The sequence below is a fragment of the Sinocyclocheilus anshuiensis genome, unplaced genomic scaffold, assembly GCF_001515605.1.
Source record: "Sinocyclocheilus anshuiensis isolate Anshui unplaced genomic scaffold, SAMN03320099.WGS_v1.1 scaffold329, whole genome shotgun sequence".
Taxonomy (NCBI): domain Eukaryota; kingdom Metazoa; phylum Chordata; class Actinopteri; order Cypriniformes; family Cyprinidae; genus Sinocyclocheilus; species Sinocyclocheilus anshuiensis.
Window position 1 is genome coordinate 1940587 of NW_015540881.1, and position 23096 is coordinate 1963682.

Below are 23096 nucleotides of genomic sequence, written 5' to 3' on the forward strand. Positions count from 1 at the left end.
CAAAACAGCTTCCCCAAAAAAAAAAAAAAAAAAAAACCTACATGCTTGTAATTTGCTTTTTCAGCTCTGACTTATGGGCATGACTTGCTTTTTTTTCCCTCAATGAGCCACACTAGTGCAGGCTCCCATTAAGCTACCACCACCATTGTGATGTCACTCGTACTGTTTGCGCACATGCTGTAATACAATTAAAGGCTTTCCGTCAATTAGGACCACCTGCAGCACTGCATGGCTAATGATAGTGAGCATGAGACATAATTCAATGTGGACAGCTGAGCTCTATACATAAATAAATACCCATGATTTCATTATAAAGACCAAAATGCAATCTTTAAAGTGGATTATTTATAGTGTAAAGTGCCTGGCCGCAATTTATGACCGTTTTTGTATTGTACATTGGTAATTTGCTTTTATTTAATTGGTTGTATTATTGTAGATATAAACCATTGCCTTTGCAGTGTTTGTTGTTAATTAATGACCTCTGACCAATTAAAGGAATACTTCACCTAAAAATGAACTATAAATGAACTCAGGCCATCCAAGATGTAGATAGGTTTGTTTCTTCATCGGAACAGAATTGTGGAAATTTAGCATTACATCACTTGCTCATCAATGGATCCTCTGCAGTGAATGGGTGCCATCAGAATGAGTGTCTTATGAAGCGAAATTCTGCGTGTTTGTAAGAAATAAATCTATCATTAAGGTGTTTAATGATATCATTAATCTTTTAACTGTTGCTTCCAGTTAAAATACAAGCCCCCTATTGCTTTCTCTAATGAAAAAGTTGTCTTGTCTGAATCAGAGGAGAAATATGCACAGATCAAGCACCCTTTACAAGCAAAAAAATAGTCAGATACAGTTCTAAACAAATATGTTGGTGTATTTTGATGTGAGAGGACAACAGGGGATGGACTGTTTCACTGGAGGAAGCGTTATTATGGATTATGGACTCACATTTTGTCCAGAATGGGTTAAAGTTAAAACACCTTAATGATGGATTTATTTCTTACAAACACATAGGTTTTTGCTTTACAAGACATTAATTAATGAACTGGGGTTGTGTGGATTACTTGTGGATTATTGTGATGTTTTTATCAGCTGTTTGGGCTCTCATTCTGACGGCACCCATTCACTACAGAGGATTCACTGGTGAGCAAGTGATGTAATGCTAAATTGCTTCTCCAAATCTGTTCCGATAAAGAAACAGACTCATATACATCTTAGATGGCCTGAGGGTGAGCACTTTTTCAGCGACTGTTTCACTGGAGGAAGCTTTATTATGGATTATGGACTCACATTTTGTCCAGAATGGGTTAAAGTTAAAACACCTTAATGATGGATTTATTTCTTACAAACACATAGGTTTTTGCTTTACAAGACATTAATTAATGAACTGGGGTTGTGTGGATTACTTGTGGATTATTGTGATGTTTTTATCAGCTGTTTGGGCTCTCATTCTGACGGCACCCATTCACTACAGAGGATTCACTGGTGAGCAAGTGATGTAATGCTAAATTGCTTCTCCAAATCTGTTCCGATAAAGAAACAGACTCATATACATCTTAGATGGCCTGAGGGTGAGCACTTTTTCAGCAAATTTTCATTTTTGGGTGAACTATTCCTTCAATACCATATTGTTCCTATGTCAAACATTTAGCAATATCATGCGGCAAAAACGGTAGTTTTAGAGTGCTGTAGTCAAATATTTGATTGAGTTTGGCTGTGACTGTGCTATGTTACTTAGGGATGTGAATTGTAATAGGGAAGAGAGGGAGCAATAAATCTGATGGCCTGAAATGGTGTTAGTGTTCATGCCAGGCAGATTCACTCCATTCAGCAGCCAGTTTATGTAACAGTGCAGCGGCCTGGAGGAGGAGCAGGAGGAGGGGAGAGTAGAGCAGGGAAGGCAAGAAGAAGGGAGGAGTTGTACTATACTGCCCTGAGGAAAGATCTGACTTGTGGATGAAGACAAGTTTCTGCATTTAAACAGGTCTTCTGTTTGCACACATTTGTTTTTTGGGTGAGATGAGAGGTGAATTTTTAGATGATGCTTGTATGTTTATTCATACTAAAAAGAGAAATTAAAGAAGAAATTCAACAAAGCATTACTTTACATAAGTGGGTTATCTATCTATCGATCTATCTATCCTTGATGCTCAGTGTTAGGTCAGTAAGATTTTTTTCAATGAAAAAGTAATACTTTTTTTTCCAACAAGGATGCATTTTTAACATTGATAATAATAAGAAGTGTTTCTTGAGCACCAAATCAGCATATTAAAATGATTTGACACTAAAGACTTTTTAATTGTTATAATATTTAGCAGTTTTACAATATTGTTTTACTGTATTTTGATCAAATGCAGCATGAGACTTCTTTTAAAAAATATGTATTATAAAAATCTTACCAATGGCAATCTTTTGAATTCATATTCTTATTTATATTATCAAATTTGTTGTTGATCCCCATTCTTAACGCCAAACAAAGCAGCAGTAAATGAATTTTGGCTTTCAGAAGTGTTGGATTTATAATATGAATTTAAAATATTCTAATACATTATGCACTCTTCCACCTGAATATGCATAATTACATTTAAAATATGTCTGTAATTCCAAGCAAGGACTGATATCCTAATCCTGGTATTTTAAAACAGTAAATAAACTGTCTTGAAGACAGCCTGTTGAACAGTCTCTGTTTTTCCCTCTGCCAAGGTGTATATTGGCAGGGCTGTACAATAAAAAAATACATGCAGTCTGAAGCCTTCTACATAATTTGAGCAGTGCAGTTCTGCCCACCATTTCTACACACCATCTGCTGCAGGCGTAGCTCTGCTGTGTTTTGCTGTATCTTGTACTGTCAGGTTAAAATAAAAAGCTGTAGAATAGTAGAGTGGAAGATCTCAGTTTCTTATTCTGAATGCAGATAGCAGCAGTGTTACACAAGGTGAAATGATGCAAGTGAGAAGGCTTTAATTGACTTGTAAATTCACCCTGTTATTAGCAAGAGTGATTAAAGTGCAGAATTATGTAGTGTGAATGGAAGGTGAGTAGTTGGGGTGTCAGGTTCTCATCTGGAACTGTAGGTTCAAATCTCACTGTCGCTATGTTCTAGCAGCGATTTAAAATAAAACTAGATGAAGAAAAGTTTGTCAGGACTTTCTGAAATTGCATAACACAAGTTATATTGAACAAAATTATAAACGCAACACTTTTGTTTTTGCCCCCATTTTTCATGAGCTGAACTCAAAGATCTAAGACTTCTTAGACGATCTTGATGAAGATGCTGGATGTGGAGGTCCTGGGCTGGTGTGGTTATACGTGGTCTGCGGTTGTGAGGCCAGTTGGATGTACTGCCAAATTCTCTGAAACGCCTTTGGAGACGGCTTATGGTAGAGAAATGAACATTCAATTCACCCAGGCAAAAGCTCTGGTGGACATTCCTGCAGTCAGCATGCCAATTGCACGCTCCCTCAAAACTTGCGACATCTGTGGCATTGTGCTGTGTGATAAAACTGCACATTTTAGAGTGGCCTTTTATTGTGGCCAGCCTAAGGCACACCTGTGCAATAATCATGCTGTCTAATCAGCAGCTTGATATGCCACACCTGTGAGGTGGATGGATTATCTCGGCAAAGGAGAAGTGCTCACTAACACAGATTTAGACAGATTTGTGAACAATATTTGAGAGAAATAGGCCTTTTGTGTACATAGAAAAAGTCTTAGATCTTTGAGTTCAGCTCATGACAAATGGGGGCAAAAACAAAAGTGTTGCGTTTATAATTTTGTTCAGTGTATATTGGTGTTATGTTGATTGGATTGAAATATTCATAGATATCATGAAGTCAATATCTTAATGATAAAAGAGACCAGAATTTGAGCATTAGCATTGGAAGCAGCTCTATATTAAATGTGTTTAACCATATGACAGACTGAATGTTGTATGTGAATGGACCATGTGACAGTGTGTTAGAGCTACATAAAAATGTCCTGAATTTTTTATCAGGATGTGAATAGACCAGGTCCCAAAGGTTTATTTATGGTGTAGAGATGGCGTATGTGTTTTTGAATAAAATGTAGCTGTAAATGCTATCAGATGAATCAACATCAATTAGAAACCGAACCAAAAAAAAGGAAACATTTATTATACGTTAGGTTGTACAGCTTGATCAGTGAAGACAAACAATTCTATGGTGTTGTTATTCCTCATATGAACAATATTTGGTTTGTATCGAATACTGCCGTTCAGATGCACACTGGCAACAGTTCAATCAATCAGACCTCCTTGACAAAAGCTGTAAAAACGCCCACTCTCTTTTCCCACGCAATGATCTCACAATGGAAATCAATTCTTCTTACATTGCCTGCAGATGGCCAAACACTTTCCATCATCTCCTCTCTTACCAATCACACTGCAATTACCCTGTTATCCTGATTCCTAAATGATAGCCGTGACTGATTTAGGTAAACTTGACATCCACCTGGGGCTCCACCTGTTTGGTATGCTTTTTCTGGCTCTGTAATAAAATAATATATATGCTTCACATGCATATTGGCTTATACTGTAGCATGAATATCACAGACAACTCTGTATATGCTTTTTATGTCATATACACTACCATTCACAAGTTTGTGGTCAGTAGGATTTCTTTAAAGAAATAAATACTTTCATTCAACAAAGATGCATTAATTAGTTGATCAATTGCATTGATCAAAAGTGACAGTAAAACATTTATAATGTTATAAAGCAAAAAAATATTTTCAACAATTGTAATAAGAAATGTTTCTCAAGCATCAAATCATCATATTAGAATGATTTCTGAAGGATCATGTGACACTAAAGACTGGAGTAATGACTGCTTTGCCATTACAGGGGTAAATTACATTTTAAAATCCATTAAAATAGAAAACAGTTATTTTAATTGTAATAATATTTAACAATATTACTGTTTTTTTTTTTTGAATAAACATCAAATAAATCTTACTGACCCCAAACCTTTGAACGGTGGTGTATGTATGTATATAACCTATAACATATGAATGTACTTGCATACACATACATTTTAATGATGAAAACCACCCTGATGCTGAAAATATGTCTCCTTAGTGGCATCCATATGTCTCTTTATGTTTACAGATGTTAACAGCTGTAATACGTCAAAATGTTGCTATGGTTATCACTATGTCAACCATCACAGGTTCAGGTGTCTAAACACATATGGAACATACATAGGGTTGCAGTGTTGGGAAGGTTACTTTGGATAGTAATGTAATAGGTTACAGATTACAAGTTACCATATTTAAAATGTAATAAGTAGTGTAATGATTTCAATTACTTTTGTAACTGATTACATTTGATTACTTTTGGATTACTTTTCAAAATTCAGATTTCTAAATTTTTTCAAAATTTTTTCTAAACTGTTAACCATTTTCAAACATTTAAAGCAGGCAGGGTTAACCTTACAGTAGTACTCATCACTGATTTCTGTCAGACTTTCAGAATTCTTCATCAATTGAATTAAGGTTATAATAATTTACTTTTAAAGCACAGCCACCATAATATCAGACTTTAGCACCTCTTCTTACTTTGAGATCGTTCTGAGGTTAAATACAGATTTAAAATGATAACAAAATACAGTTTAATAGCTATGATAGTTTATTTATTTTTTAAATCAAATCTTTGCATCATTGCATGACAGGAAACGCTGGCATTTAACAATGCCTTGAAAAAACCCCCAAACAGTTAATTTAAAAAATAAAGCATATACATAAGCCCAAATAGGAAATAAATGAGTTATCAAATAAGCATGTGTCCTCTTCTGTCTCCTAAACTCCTGAAACATGGTGTCTCATATTTTAGAGCAGTCAATGCAATTTTGGAAAGAAATCAATCAAATCTGTATGTGTGTGAAAAAAAATCAGATGTAACCTCCTTTGTAATCATTAACATTTTCATAAGTAATTTCATACTGTTTAATTCCACTTTTTTTTTCTCTCAGTAACTGTAACAGATTACAGTTACATTTATTTTGGGTTACACTTTATTTTAAGGTGTCCTTGTCACAGTGTAATTATACATTTAAGTACTTAGTAATATTAATTAACTACATGTACTTATTATATAGTTAGGGTTAGGATTAGGGTTTGGTTTAAGGTTACTTGTATGTAATTATGCATAATTAATTGTTATTATATAGTAAGTACATGTAACATGTGTAACAAGTTTAAAATAAAGTGTTACCTCATATTGTAATTAAATTACGTGATTCTGTTACATGTAGTTTGGGGGTTTTCACTCCCAAAACTTTGCAGTTTGTCACAATTAACAATGATTTGTCTAAAACAAGAATTAATTTCTTTAATTGCTCATTTTAGATGGACAGAATGTAAACACATATTAAAGGAAGTACCATCTAAAGAATATTAGAGTATTAGGGAGAAGGTTAGAGACTCATATAATGTTCTTAACCATTGACTATATGTATTTTTTTGCCTTGTGCAATGATTTTCTGTTGAAATATATTGTGTTGTGTGTCTGTTGCATAAAATACATGTGGAAAGTATTATATATAGGCAGAGCTGTGTATGTAGGTTGTTTATGGCTTCATCTTGTCACTTTGAATTATACCAATGCTCTGTGTTGCACCTCAGGCCACTGTTTATACGTGTGTGTGTCATAAGGTCAGTGGCAAGGTTTGAATATATACTCTTCTAGCAGCCTAAAGAGACAAACAACATCAGTGTAATGTGACTGTGACAGGTTCAGATATTATACTGGGTCACATATGCTTTATATGAGGTTGGAAATTATCTTTATACTGCACACTGCTGTGAAATGGCATATAATCTTTAAATAACCTTTACTTTCACATTTGCAGACCACAGGGAGGACATCACCTTAGTTTATTGTTTTTCTAGAAACCACAATATAAATTATCAGGCATTTAGGTCATTTATAAGCTATAGAGCAGACAGTCCCGTTCCATGTGGCCTGCTGTGTGGTTGTAAACCTAGACAAATCATTATCTTGGTCAGCAGCCATGTGCTTTAGTCACTGTGATGGACAGACTTCACTGCGATCTGTTACCGTCATTCTGTAGACAGTTAGACATGGGATGAAGGAGAGAGTATCATTACAGCTGGGAGAAGCCAAATCCTTCAAAGTGACAGGATTGATGAGTTAAAAGGGAAGGAACTGGGCCAGTGGTGAAAGAAAAGAGGAAAAGACTATAAAATGAGGTGTAAAAAATGAGTTGGTGGAATGAAAGTTTGAGAGAGAAAAGATCAGAGGAGAAAGAATGTCAGATAGGAAATGAAGCCGATGAGAGCTGGAATGAACGGGCTGGGTTTAGTTCTTTGTCTGTTCCTATTTGGCTGCACACCAGGACTCATCAGCACATTTTATTGGTGTTCAACATGGGTCTTGATGTTATCTTCAGCTCTTTTCTATCAAGAGGCCCTCAAGATATCAAAACCACAAACTCTTACAAAAAGCCATTGCTTTTAGTACCACCTACTGAAGCTTATTTTTCATATTTATTTAATAATCTTTCTGACCTGATTTGTCAGGGGGACTGGAAATGAATGACTAATGAAACTTCACTATAGCCAGACATCATGAAAGTGCATTTATAAAGAAGCTCTCTTGTTTGAATGATGGAAACAGATGGCATAAATAGTTTGGTTTCTGTTCTGTTTCTAAGTCTAAGAGTTGTCTTGAATTGAATGAGACATATTATAAGCATATAGATGATTTGTTTGATAATTTCTCTGATGAAAGTCTCATTTTGCCAGGCAGATCCATCCATGAGTGCGTTCTTATCTGTTTTTTTGTGACCCGCAATGGCAGCAAAATATTGTGTTTACATGTTTGACATTGTACAAAGCATTCATTCATGTATTAGACAAAGCTATTGGGCCTTTCTTTCATGAAGATCAGTGATGGATAAAAAGGGCTTTTTGCCTCCTGCATTAGTATTTAATCAGGTGGGTAAATGTAAATCTGGTGAATACAGCACATTTCCTTAAGGCTAACATAAAGAGGCTTTTACTACAACACAAATGTTTTAGTAGTCAAAGCCTTTGATTTGCTTCAAAAAGTGAATTGAACAATAGCAAATGCATCTTTTTGGGAGAAATCACGGAATGATAACGAATGGTATTGGAAACAACAAGTAACAGAATATTTTAGATGAATTAGGCAGGTGAAAAATACATTATTTTGTAGATAGATTTAAAATATGAATTGCATATAAGAAATGAAAAATGTAGCATTATTTCACTGCTACTGTGAAAAAGATTATATTAATATTAATCTGTATTATTATAAAATCATAGTGTTATTATTTAATAAAATTGTATATATATATATATATATATATATATATACAATTTTATTAAATAATAACACTATGTTTTTATAATAATACAGATTAAGCTAACATAAAGAGGCTTTTACTACAACACAAATGTTTTAGTAGTCAAAGCCTTTGATTTGCTTCAAAAAGTGAATTGAACAATAGCAAATGCATCTTTTTGGGAGAAATCACGGAATGATAACGAATGGTATTGGAAACAACAAGTAACAGAATATTTTAGATGAATTAGGCAGGTGAAAAATACATTATTTTGTAGATAGATTTAAAATATGAATTGCATATAAGAAATGAAAAATGTAGCATTATTTCACTGCTACTGTGAAAAAGATTATATTAATATTAATCTGTATTATTATAAAATCATAGTGTTATTATTTAATAAAATTGTATATATATATATATATATATATATATACTGTAACATATATGATATTATAGCTATATGTTTTATTATTAAAAATAAATATTTTTTATTTATTATAAATGTATTTTACCATTCAAAAGTTTGGGGATGGTAACATTTTTAAATGTTTCTGAAAAAAGTTTTTTTATGCCCACCAAGAAACTGGTAGTATTGTGAAATATTATTACATTTTAAAATAACTCAAATGTGTGTATATGCATGTGTATATACCACATAGCTCTCAGCCATTACTCCAGTCTTTAGTGTCACATGATCCTTCAGAAATCATTTTAATATGCTGATTTGATGCTCAAGAAATATTTCTTATTCTTATTCTTATCAGTGTTGTGCTGCTTAATTATTTTGTGGAAACTCTGATACTGTGATATTTTATTCAAGATTTTTTTATTAAATAAAAACAGTGTTAATTTAATGTTTGTATAATACAAAAAGTGTCTTTTCTGACACTTTTGGTCAATTTCACCCATCCTTGTAGTATACATGTAGTTTAAGATATGCATAGGTAAGCATGGATAATGATAGATCACACTGTTGTCATCTCATTTTGTTCAGTGTTGCTTCACCTTCACCCTCACTGGTCATGTGGAAACGTGATAATGATGCTCCTCTGAAGGACAGTGAACATCTCAGCTGCTTTCTGTGTGACCCCCTACACTACAAGACCAAATCCCAAAGCGTCTTCAGATCTTCTCAGAGTATCAGCCCCATTTCTTGCAGCCCCTTGATCCATAACCAGGCTCCAAGATGAGCGGGCTGTTCGCTAAACTGGACCCGCGGCGGATTCAATGGGGGGCAAACTGGTTTGTCTTCCAGTCCCGTGTCCTGCGCACAAAGCCGGTGGAGTCCATGCTGGAGAGCACGGGAGGCACTGGGGCTCATGGCACTAAACTCGCCCGCGTTCTCTCCACCGTGGACCTCGTGTCTCTGGGAGTGGGAAGCTGTGTCGGCACTGGCATGTATGTGGTGTCTGGACTGGTGGCTAAGGAAATGGCAGGGCCCGGAGTCATTGTGTCTTTCATCATCGCTGCTGTGGCCTCCATCCTGTCAGGTGAGTGCAGCCCCTACTTCCTGTTCCAGTCAGTCAGACACAAAAGAGAAAAACACAAAGAAAAGAGGTCTGCCATCTTCCTGTAAACCTGCCCCCAGTGAAGCACTGCCTAGGTAGTGTTATTGTACTGTGGATAGTATCATTTTTTATTCACTGATCCTGAGTCAGGCTTTAGCTGAGTGAACACATGTATAACTTTATGCCTCCTGACGTGTAGTGATGACACACGCTGAACTGGCTCATTAGGTTTACAGGTTGAAGCTGTGCACAGCATGCTGCACCCAAAACAGAGTTGGAGAGAAAATCCATTTAGTTTTCCCTGTGGATACCAATATAAAGAACCCAAAAATGAAAGGGAGGGAAAAACGAAAGGGATATTTTTTCCTGTATGCAGCTGATCTTTCCACTCATGGAAACAGAAACAGAATTTAGATAGAAGATTTGTCTTTATAGTTATTAGTTATACAGTGTACTCCACTAATATTAGCACCCTTGGTAAATATTAGCAAAATAGGCCATCGAAAAAGTCTTTAATTTTTACCATCTTTCTAGATGTTCACCAAAATAACCTTCAATTAAAGCAAAATAATTCTAAGAAAAAATATTCTTAACTTCCATACTGTATGCGTTCACAAATTTGGCATCTATAAGATTTTTTAATGTTTTTGAAAAAAGTCTCATCAAGGCTGCATTTATTTGATCAAAACTCCAACAGTAAAACAGTAATATTATTTCAACGTAAAATAGCTGTTTTTGATTTTATTATATTTTAAAATTTAATTTATTCCTGTGATGTCAAAGCTGAATTTTCAGCATCATTACTGATTCATCATTACAGTCTTCAGTGTCACAGGATCCTTCAGAAATCATTCTAAAATGCAGATTTTCTCAAGAAACAATTATTTATATTGTTCCATATTTCTAATATTATCAATGTTGAAAAAAAGTTGAGCTGCTTAATATTTTTGTGGAAATTGTGATACTAGTATTTTCAAGATTCTTTGATGAATAGCATTTATTTGAAATATAAATGTTTTGAAATATTAAAAAGGTATTTACTGTCAATTCTGATCATTTTAGTGCATCATTGCATAATAGAAATAGGGGTGTTAAAAAGAAACATGGCAGTTTGGTATGTACTTCAGTTTGGATGTCATGGTTTAGTATGGTTTCAGTACAGCAAGGGGAAAAAACTAAACATAAAATTGAATTTTTTTGTAATTAAACAGTGGTTTACTAAACAAATTTTTTTGTTTTTAATTTGTTTAAAAAAATATCTTCTTTCATTTTAATTATAATTAAAATCTACCTCAGCTTATCCTCTAAACTATAGGGAGCCCTTTTACATTACTATAAGGTTACAATTAACAACAGAGCTCAAACTTAAATTCAATTAAGCTACTATTTATTTCTAAATATAATAATCAACACTCTTAAAACTGAAAAAAATGTATGCAAACATGTAAATTGCACATAATGCAGTTTTTAAATTAACTTCTAATTTATAACATTTCTATTTGTTGTTTAAATATATAAATTTTCACAATGGCTTTCATAACTTGTTTCATAACAGTTTTATTTAAAGGGGTCATATGATGCTGCTAAAAAGAACATTCTTTTGTGTATTTGGTGTAATGAAATGTGTTTATGCGGTTTAAGGTTCAAAAAACACATTGAATTAATTAAGACATCACTAACAGGTAAAGTAAAATATAATGAGTATATAGTCTAATATTTCGCGCAATGCTCTTCTCTAGACTTAATTTCTCTAGTGCACTAACAAGCTGTGAACACTGATTACTTGCCTGAGGTAAATTAAATGCTACGTGACATTTTGTTTTGAAGTCTTTCTGTGGTAGAAACACTGACTGAGCGATTACTTGAAGCATGAGTTCATTCATGTTTATTTTGCATTAAAACTAGTAGTAAAGAGGAAGGGATGATCGTGCTCACTTGCGCTCCTCGCTGCTGTTTCAACTGAGGAATTTATACAGCGATCTGTCACGCCACATCAAAGAGCGTCAAATATGGCATTTCTTGTTTGAATTTCCAGAAAAAAATGGACATAACTTGAAAGATGCGACTTTGATTCTCATCAAAAGTAACAATATATAAAACTGGAAGTTTCCAATGAAGTTCCACTCGTGCAGTGGTTAAAACAATGCTGTATTTGTTCGGTTCACATGCGTACCGAACCGAAAGACCCATACCGAAAATGTTCGTTACGAATACATGTACCATTACACCCTTAAATAGAAGTGTTAATTTCTTAAACAAACAAACAAAAAATGGACAGAATATAACTTAAAATCAATACAAAATTGAAATGAACCCTGTTTACTTTTCTAATACATGTTCCTGGTTTCATTGTGATTGGTTCATCTGTTCCACAGGAAAAAAGACTTTGTCTTCATAATCTTTTATCAAAATGTAATAAAAATGTAATAACTTGTTTTTTTCTGATTACGTTCATTGTATAATGTTAGCCAATAGCCAATTAGCTTTTGCCATTTTATAAGTGAACGTTAATTCAATCTGATTCCATTCTGATATGCAACTGCCACTTTTCACCATTCAATCATGTCTCAATGAATAAATTCAAGTGCCTTCATATATTTTTTCATGTTTCACTCAAAAATACATCACATTACATCAACTTGAAGGGATATGTATTGCTTTATAGCACTGATGTCAGAGAGTACATCTTGGAATGAATGTAGAAACATATAATCCTTATCTTTTCCACTGAAGTGGGGTTTACAGGGATTCAGCTTGTAAAGAGGGATTTCTCTCCTGTTATCTGGTCCACTGGGATTCTATGAGTTTGACATTTAAGAATTGATCTGACACTCCAGAAAAAAATAAAATCAATGATTCCATCTCAGCAACCAGTTAGAGACCTGCATGCTTAAATTGATAACCTCCAGGAGTGCAGGTGTTACAGTAATCGTTGCTATCTCTCCACAGGGGTGTGTTATGCTGAATTTGGTGTGCGTGTGCCTAAAACCACAGGATCGGCCTATACTTACAGCTATGTGACAGTGGGAGAATTTGTGGCTTTTTTTATTGGCTGGAATCTGATTTTGGAATATCTGATTGGTACAGCAGCAGGAGCCAGTGCACTCAGCAGTATGTTTGACTCGCTGGCCAATCACAGCATCAGCGGCTTCATGATCAACCACATAGGAACACTCAATGGCTTGGGTGAGATGCATTAATATTATTATAAATTTGTACTTAAAACATAATCATCAAAGTCTGAGACCTGGATTAATTTTAAAAGAATATTTTACCCAATGAAATTTAGTTGCAAATTTACTCGCCCCCAGGCCATCTGAGATGTAGATAGGTTTGTTTCTTTATCTGAATGGATTTGGAGAAATTTTGCATTGCATCACTTGCTCACTGATTGATCCCCTGTATTGAATGGGTGCCGTCAGAATGAGAATCCAAACAGCTGATAAAAACATCACAATAATCCACAAGTAATCCACACGTCCATATGTTATTATGGATAGAGGACTCTTTTTTTTGCAGGAAGGAATGGTTTGAAGTTAAAAATTTTTATGAAGAAATCTTTTATGTGTATTATAAATACACAGCTTTTCACTACACAAAACATTGATGGGCTGGAGTTGTGCAGATTTCTTGTGGATTATTGTGATGTTTTTATCAGCTGTTTGGACACTCATTCTGACGGCACCCATTCACTGCAGATGATCCATTGGTGAGCAAGTGATGTAATTAACAAACTCATCTACAGATAGATTTCTCCAAATATGAAATCTCTCTAATAAATCTATCTGTTCCAATGAAAAAACAAACTCATCTACATCTTAGATTGCCTGAGGGTTAGTAAGTTTTCAGCTAATTTAAATGTTTGAGTGAACTATTCTTTTAATGCTGCAAAAAGAAAACCTCTTTTATCTCACAAGAATATACTTGACAGCCTGTTAATATAAAATCCAGCCTGTTTTCCAACTGAGTTAAACGATTGAGTTCATGTCTCTGAGTGTTGCAGTTTTCAAAGAAAGAATTTGGAAATGACACACTAATAACCTTGACACATACACACACACTCAGCAATTACAACGCAAGTTACAGTAAGCTTAATTTATTAATAGACTGGAGTTAATGGTACTGCAGAAAAGAAAAGGCACCTCTAACTTTAGCCGTCAATAGTCTGGTGACAATGACAATGTGAGGAAAGCTTGTTAAAACAGAGTTTATAACAGCTTCTGTTAAACTATGAAACAGCTACTCCACTTAAAGAAATATTTTCAAAGCAGATACGATCTGAAGCAAATTCTAGATCTTGACATATTCTTGTTTTGCTAAATATTCATGTGAAAAAGGCTTCCATGTATCTTGAATGCTGATTATGCAATTACTTGGTTATGCAATCATCTTTTCAAATGTTTCACACATGAATAAATGAATAATACTGTTTAAAAAGTTTTTTTTTTTTACCGATAATGTTGTAATATGGTTGAATTGTTTGGTTTCAGTAAAGTAATAAAAATTAATTATGTATTATTGTTTAGAATATCACACATTTCTCTCACATCAATATGTATAGCTACCTTTATATTTTAGGAGAAGGCCCCTTATTGATTGAACAAAGGGATTGTCATATTTTGGGGTCCTTGGCATTAAAAAAGTTCCCAAATAGACACCTCAGACTACAGATGAAGGAATGAAATATTAATATTGGCTACTCTAGAAAGGACAATATTTGCTTCCTGCATGGCATGTTTGGTTTGCAGACAGATATTACATATAGACTATTGTGTCTGACAAAACATGGCATATCATGCCAAAATACACAGTCTTACTCAACCAGCAGCTGTCGTAAAATCTCTTCTTTTACTTTTACCAATCCCTTTCCTCTGATAATCAAATATCTCTCCATCTGTGTGTGTCTCTGCACACATGTAGCAGCCACGTTACGGTTCATAGTCATTTCCGCTTAAGGCCTGGTTAGTATGATGAGTATTTTTAGAAATGCATGGTTTATTCATGATGGCATTGAGGGGTCATATGAGGACTGTCTGTTGTCAAGTTGTGAAAACAGCTGTCCAAACTCACTACTGTCATCTGAGAGACATCTATCTATCTGTTTATCTGTCTTTCTATTTATCAGTGGCATGCAGCGCTGTTCTGAAATGAAGAGGCCTCATTGAAGTCCTCACTGTTTTTTAATGCTTTATTTTTTAATCAAGTGTGAATTCATATCCAGTTACACCTAATGTTTACATTTTCCATATGTATTAAAGCTAAGTATAAGTCTCATCAATTTAGTATTTTTGAGCATTTTTGCATTTATTCCAAAAAATAATTAAGAATGCAGTAATGCAGTGCATATTTTATTTGTGAAATAATCTATCAATGACATCATGATGACATCATCTATATTTCTGCAGTTTTCATCTATCTATCTATCTATCTATCTATCTATCATTCTACAGTTATCATCTATCTATCTATCTATCCATCCATCTAGCGTTGTATCGTTCTATCCATATGTTGTGCTAGTTTATCAACTGTATAGGTTAGAAAAGCATTCGAGACATCATGAGGCCTAAATAACCTCAAAAATCCTTTTAAGGATTGCTTTTTAGGTTTGTTTAAACTTTCAGACAAAATTTTATAACTCCAGCATCAAAACTGGCTTAACCATGTAATGCATTGTACATTCCTCCTTCATCACCTCTCAGGTAAAGGGGAGCAGGCGTATCCGGACATCCTGGCCCTGGTCATAGTCATCCTGGTCACAGTGATAGTTGCTCTAGGCGTGAAGAATTCTGTCGGGTTCAACAACGTGCTGAATGTCATCAATCTGGTGGTGTGGGTGTTCATAATGATTGCAGGCCTCTTCTTCATCAGTGGCAGCAACTGGGATGAGGGACGGTTCCTGCCTTATGGCTGGTCAGGGGTAAAGTACATTTCAAATCTATTATTGAAGTTCAATCCATTAGTGCAGTTAGTGCCTCTCAGCATAAACACAGAGGAGGAAATTGCATTGTCTTGTAACTATAATAAACCGCTCTGCCCAACAGGTCATGCAGGGTGCAGCCACTTGCTTCTATGCCTTTATTGGGTTTGACATCATAGCCACCACCGGAGAGGAAGCCAAGAGTCCCAACACATCCATCCCCTACGCCATCACTGCCTCTCTGGTCACCTGTCTCACTGCCTATGTCTCTGTGAGTATATGGTATATTAACCATCACTAATTTTGGGTTATTTTCTCCATATACGAAGTATGAGACCACATTGAAAATCTGAAAATTCTAATTCTATATATCTTTTGGCTGTTAAGTTTGATTTTATTCAAAAATGTATTCAGGTTATAAATGATTATGATTAAGTTATGTCATTCACAGTCTGTTGATACCTGTATAAGTATCAACTCTTCTCTGTATAAGAATATAAATGATGCATGAGTTTTTATTTAAAAAGATACTCTACAGTGGCATAACTTTTCTTTGTTCATTTCTTTGTGTTCATGGACAGTCATTGGTTATTCTCTTCATGCAGCATGTCTGAATTTATTAAAGCTCTCCGGCTTTATCACCGTGCAATGCTGTCTGTCTGTAGGAGGTTGTCATAGTAACGCAACGGGTATTAATTCACCAACAGACATCTTTTCTGCATCTTAGAACAATATATTCTATATATTTAATTTCTATTTTCTCTGTTTTCCTCTAATTGATCTTTTTATTCTTTCATCTCTCTCCAATTTTTCTCATGTGGTTTTTGTTTTAGCTGGAATGAAATTGGCTTTACCAAAATGGCTCTTCATTTTCACAACTACAGGACTTTCTGATGAGGAGCAAACTTGTTAATTAGCAGCGTTCACCCCTCCAGATCTCATTTTGTTGTCGTAGAGGCTAATTTTAGCCAGGCATTTCATTTCTCTGTCTGTATGTTTTTGTGCATATGTGTGTGTTTGTGTTACAGATAAAGATAGTATTTTCTGAGATTTATTAAATGGGTCACATGGAATCGATGTCTTTGATCTTTTGATATAAAAGAGTAATTTGTACTAAGAAAACATATTGTAACTGTCAGAACCCAGTGCTTCCTACCTATCAAAAAAAGACCAGTTATTGAAACTAAGCCGCAAAAACAGCTTGTTCTGTACTTTCGCAACTTGACGTCAGATGAACAAAACTGAACACATCAATGATACCTGTTTGGTGTTCAGAAACTTTTAAATAAATTCTAGTAGTCCTAAACACCAGAAAAAATTCAACATTTTACTGTTTCAGTCTACTTTGCATATTCTTCCAAAGATTCTCAACATTAGATGATAATTGTCATTTTAACTATGTTCCTGGTCATTTCAGTCTGGTCCTAACATTCATAATGGGGGCATTTCTTAAAGAAAGTCACAGTAACAAAAAAAAAAAAAAAGTCCTTCATTTGTAAGTTCAATGAATCTCACTCTCTGCCTCTCTGTCTTTCTCACAGGTGAGTGTGATCCTCACTCTGATGGTCCCCTACACTGACATTGACACAGATGCTCCTCTGATGGAGATGTTTTCTCTACATGGCTTCCAAACTGCCAAATACATAGTGGCCATTGGCTCCATTGCAGGGCTGACAGTCAGTTTGTTGGGCTCTCTCTTCCCAATGCCGAGAGTCATCTATGCCATGGCTGGAGATGGTTTGCTCTTCAGGTAAAAAATGAAATCACAGGGTTAAGTAATGATCTTTGATGCTCTGTAATGCGTCTCTCTCCATTATATGTTGCAAATGATTAAAATGCCATTTAAATATCGTTCTCTGCTGGAGAAGTAAGCTCCTGCCATCACGCAGTCTCAAACAAAATGCTACTTAGAGCCCTGACATTTTAAATCATAGCCAGAATAATGGGTATGTTGTAAGACTTCTTTGATAAAATGAATATTTGGATGATTCATCCTGTTTACACCTGGTATTAACATCAGTACACCCATCACAGGTGATCAGAAGTGGTCAGACATGATGCATCGCCATTTATACTTGGTAGTAACACCTCTCGAAGCATCTCAAAATGCATCACACATGTATGATCAGATTTAAAGGAGAGGATCTATAATTCTTTTTAGTAGTTAAAAACAAAACTGCTTACACTACCAGGCTTTAAACTCTTATAAATATTATGTTTTGTTTGGGGGGAATAGTTTAGTACCTGTAATGAATTTCAGCTGCGCTTCACATAATCTGTCACTACATACACTACTGTTTAAAGAAGTCTCTTATGCTCACCAAGGATGTATTTATTTGATCAAAAATACAATAAAAATAGTAATTAATGGTAAAAATAATAATTGTGAAATATTGTTTCAATTTAAAATAACTGGATTCTGTATTAATATATATAAAAAATTTAATTTATCCCTTTGATGGCAAAACTAATTTTCAGCAGTTATTACTTCAGTGTCACATGACCTTCAGAAAATATGCTGATTTGGTGCTCAAGAAACATTTCTTATTATTTTCAGTGCTGAAAACAGATTTGTAAATATTTGTGGCCCTGCCTGTGAAAACCTAATTAAAGTTTTGGGTTTTACTGTTTTCTACATAAAATCATCCTTCATTAATGTAAAGAACATTCCGTGAAAATGAAACTGTGATATCTTTAATATTGGCCATGTATGTCCATGTCAAAGATTGAAATTATAGTGAAATTAATGGTTGAAATCAAACTTTCAATCAAAAGTTTTGAATTAGATTTGGGAATTTAGCCTAGATTTCACAGACAGGGTCACATATTTTTTTGTAGAAACTGTGATCCATTTTCTTCAGGATTTGTTGATGAATAAAATGTAAAAAGAAACATTTTGTAACATTATAAATGTCTTTACTGTCACTTTTGTCTATTTTTATGCATCCTTACTGAATAAACGTATTCATTAAAAAAAATTATCCCCAAACTTTTGAACAGCAGTATATATAAATGCACTTTTCTGAGGTTAAAACACTTGTTTTAGTGCAGTCTTTGATTGACAGTTGAGTAGTCGGTACACTCACAGAAAAAAGGTACTGAAGCTTTTATTAGGGTAGTACACCTTTGTACCTTATTTACCCCTAAAGGTACATATTAGTAACTAAAATGTACATATTAGTACCTAATTGGTACATATTTGTAGCTTTTGAAAGGTTCCAGTGACAGTTCTGTACCTTTTTTTTTTTTTTTTTAAAGTGTATTTTCTGGTGTCTGAGAAAGATCAGCACTCCCACTTCAATGCCATAGCACTGCCCTTTTGTGAATGGAGGATTGAAGGTTTCATGTGCACTATCTGTATGTTGTAGATTTCTGGCCCATGTGAGCACATACACAGAGACTCCTGCAGTGGCCTGTGTGGTGTCGGGCTTCCTTTCTGCTCTCTTGGCTTTGCTTGTCAGTCTGAGGGACCTGATCGAGATGATGTCCATCGGCACTCTGCTAGCCTACACACTAGTGTCAGTGTGTGTGCTACTGCTGCGTTACCAGCCCGAAGGAGACATTCACGGATTCGTCAACTTCCTCTCTGAGCAGAACACAAAGCGTAAGGAGGGAGTTCTAGCCGAGTGTGAGAAGGAAGCCTGTTCGCCGGTCAGCGAGGGCGATGATTATGCTCCAACAAACACCTGTGGAGCCAAGAACTTACCGTCTCTAGGAGACAACGAGATGCTGATCGGTAAACCCGACAAGTCCACCTACACCGCCAGTCACCCCAACTACGGCACAGTGGACATGTCCTCAGGCATTGAGTCAGACGAGGCAGATCGCATGTACCTGCTGAAGCTGAAGAAGCTGCTGGGGCCTTGCTATTACACCATGCGCATTAGGCTCGGCCTGCCGGGCAAGATGGACCGGCCCACTATGGCCACTGGCCGCATCGTCACCCGCTGCGTCATTCTGCTCTTCATCCTCATCTTCTGCTTCTGCTCCCTCATCATCTTCGGGTCGGGTCAGATCGCTGATGGCCAGTGGTGGGCCGTGCTGCTGCTGGTGCTGCTGCTGCTGGTCATCATGCTCTTGGTCTTCATTATCATTCAGCAGCCGGAGAACCCCAAGCGCCTGCCCTACATGGCTCCCTGCGTTCCCTTCGTCCCGGCCTCTGCCATGCTGGTAAATGTTTACCTCATGCTCAAGCTCTCCACCATCACATGGATCCGTTTTGGCGTATGGTGCTTTGTGGGTGAGTTTCAGTATTATTTTAAATAGACAGGTTTATACAGACAGTATTTTATTTAGAAGGGTAATTTCTGATATGCAGGACAGTTTCACATATACACTACTGTTCCAAGGTTTGGGGTCAGTAAGTTTTTCTTTTTCTTTTTTTGAAATAAATGATTCATTTAGAATATAGAAATTAATTTTATTCCGCTTCATCAAAAGTAACAGTGAAGATATTTATACGATATTTATATTTATACGATATTTATATTTTATATTTAAAGACTTTTATTTCAAAGAAATGTTGAAATGTTGAACTTTTGAACTTTATATTCATCAAAGAATCCTGAAAAAATATTAAGCAGCACAACTGTTTTCAACATATACTGGTAATAATGAGATATAATAAGACATACAATAATAATAAGAAGAAATGCTTCTTGAGCATCAAATCAGCATATTAGAATGATTTCCGAAGGATCATGTGACACTGTGAAGACTGGAGTAATGATGCTGAAAATTCAGCTTTGCCATCACAGGGATAAATTACATTTTAAAACATTAAAATGGAAATTGTTGTAACATTTCACAATATTACGCTCTTTACTGTTTTTCTGATCAGATAAATGCAGCCTTGATGAGCATAAGTGACTTCATTCAAAAACATAAAATATCACCAACCTCAAAGTTTTGAACGATAGTGTAGTTTCATATGTGTCGGGAAAAACTGACCAAAAGTACTTTAAATAAATCTTTAAATGAGCATGGACTGAATTTTATATAATGAAACCTTGGCAAATTATTATGTTTCTTAATATTTTATTTTATCTAATTTAAAAACAACATTTAAATATAGTTTTCATTTGCAATAAAAATATTTTTCCTATGTTCTTAATATAACGTTCCTTCATGTTTCTTCCATGCTTTGTAATATCGCTAAAAACAGTTCCCTTATGACATCATCCTACATAAAGTGAAATCATATTTACATTTAGTCATTTAGCAGACACTTTTATTCAAAGCGACTTACAAATGAGGACAATGGAAGCAATCAAAATCAACAAAAGAGCAATATGCAAGTGCTATGACTCAGTTAAGTCTCAGTTAGCTTAACGCAGAACACGTAGCAAGGTTTTTTGTTTTTTATTATATAATAAATAAAAAGAAAACAGAATAGAAAAAGAATAGAGCAAGCTAGTGTTAGAGGCCTTTTTTGCTTTTGTTAATTATATAATAAATAAAAAGAAAACAGAATACCAAAAGATTAGAAAAGCTAGTGTTAGTTTTTTTTTTTTTTTAAAGAAAACAAGCAGTAAAAGAATAGTGTGCAAGTCTAAAAGGGACAAGTTTTTTTTAAAGAATAGAATTAGAATAGAGAATGCTAGAGTTAGAGGGTCAAATAAAGATGGAAGAGATGTGTTTTTAGCCGATTCTTGAAGATGGCTAAGGACTCAGCTGCTCGGATTGAGTTGGTATTTAAATAAACATCCGTAATTATCACCAATGGAATTTGATAAATTCTTTGATTTATTTAGTTAGTTACTGTAGTTTGTTAGTTGGTTGGTTGGTGTAATGTTTCTAAAATTGATATGATAATATTACTTTTGTAATATTAATTTTTAAAGATGGTTGTGTAAAAAATCAGAATTAACTTCTTATTGACACCTTCATCCAAACTGTCATTCCCTCACTGAGCAATTGCTAGTATTAGCTTATTATTTCCATCCTGTTCATTTTATTTTTTTATTAGTTTATTTATTTTTGCCATTTTGTAAGTAATCAAGTTATAATTAATATATATTCTTGGTGAATTGTTTTTATAGAAATACTTCCTTAAATTACATTTTACAGTAGAATTTACAGAGGTCAAAACTCCTGCAAAACAGAAATGACCCACATGGTCCTACTATTGGTCACCACTAAACACTATTGGTCACCACTGGTCTCTAACAGTCTGCTCTCTCTTATATGAGCAGACTAATACCTCCACTATTACTCATTTGCTATATTTGACTGAGGTAAACTTTTGATGAGTGAGAAAAAACACCCATCAGTAACATTTGTGCAGTAGCTTATGCATGTGTGCATTGTTTGTGTTGTCTCTGTGTGTTCATCTCTGCAGGTGTTTTGATCTACTTTGGCTACGGAATGTGGAACAGCACCCTGGAGATCACGGCACGCGAGGAAGAGGCCCATGCCAGCACATACCAGCGCTATGACACGGGTGTGGACGACAACTTTGCAGTGGATGATGATCTGTACCCTTCTGGAGACGGAGGGCCGTTCCAAAGCTGGGGCTCCCATGAGGGCAAAGGTGGGCAACAGAAACAACAACGCCAGGAGCAGAGCGAGCCTCAGCCTGACGGCCTGGACAAGGTGGACAACCACAGGACCTCTTCTTCCACCTCACACAGCAGAGCCAAAAGCAAAGCTGGCAAACCCAGTCCGGGCTTTGAGGCGCTGGTAGTCGACGACGATATAGACGATCCCTTGGAATGAGAATGTTATCCGAATATACTCGCCTGCCAACAACTGCAGAACCCTTGGGCTAGGTTGTTATGTCTCTGCAATGAGTTTGTATTTTATACTTATTCCTTCATTTGCAGCCCCTTTTCACTACTGATAGGATAATGAGAACGCATAAGATGGGATTGAACTTTTAGAAGGCTTTTTTGATCACACAGAACCTAAACAGCCCAAATATTCCTTCTTTTTTAAATGAGTTTTAAAGGGGTCATATGATGCGATTTCAAGTTTTCCTTTCTCTTTGGAGTGTTACAAGCTGTTCGTGAATAGATAAGATCCCTAAAGTTGCAAAGACTAAAGTCTCAAACCCAAAGAGATATTCTTTATAAAAGTTAAGACTAGTCCACGCCCTCCTAAAACGCCTCGTTTAAACACGCCCCCTACATGTCTACGTCACGATGTGGGAAGATTTGCATAACGCCGCCCAAATGTTCTAGCAAAGAAAGAAGGTGTAACTTTATTGTTGCTGCTGCCGCCGCCGCCATGTCGTGAAGACGCTGTGTGTTTCGTTGCAAAAGTGAAACTACTTTGTTTGGCCTTCCAAAAGAGGACACGACTAGAAATCAGTGGTTA

The 23096-nt window shown here is 35.3% G+C and overlaps 1 protein-coding gene across 1 annotated transcript in view; it reads left to right on the forward strand.

Moving 5' to 3' along the window:
- Positions 1-22756, forward strand: part of LOC107688500 (probable cationic amino acid transporter) — a 24934-nt gene extending 2178 nt beyond the window's left edge. The window contains exons 2-8 of the mRNA XM_016486184.1: positions 9349-9844; positions 12812-13048; positions 15562-15779; positions 15904-16050; positions 17321-17529; positions 19148-20019; positions 22120-22756. Coding sequence (XP_016341670.1) covers positions 9541-9844; positions 12812-13048; positions 15562-15779; positions 15904-16050; positions 17321-17529; positions 19148-20019; positions 22120-22496 — 2364 coding nt within the window. The 5' untranslated portion in view covers positions 9349-9540 and the 3' untranslated portion in view covers positions 22497-22756. The remainder of the gene's footprint in view (positions 1-9348; positions 9845-12811; positions 13049-15561; positions 15780-15903; positions 16051-17320; positions 17530-19147; positions 20020-22119) is intronic.
- The last annotated feature ends 340 nt before the right edge of the window (positions 22757-23096 follow it).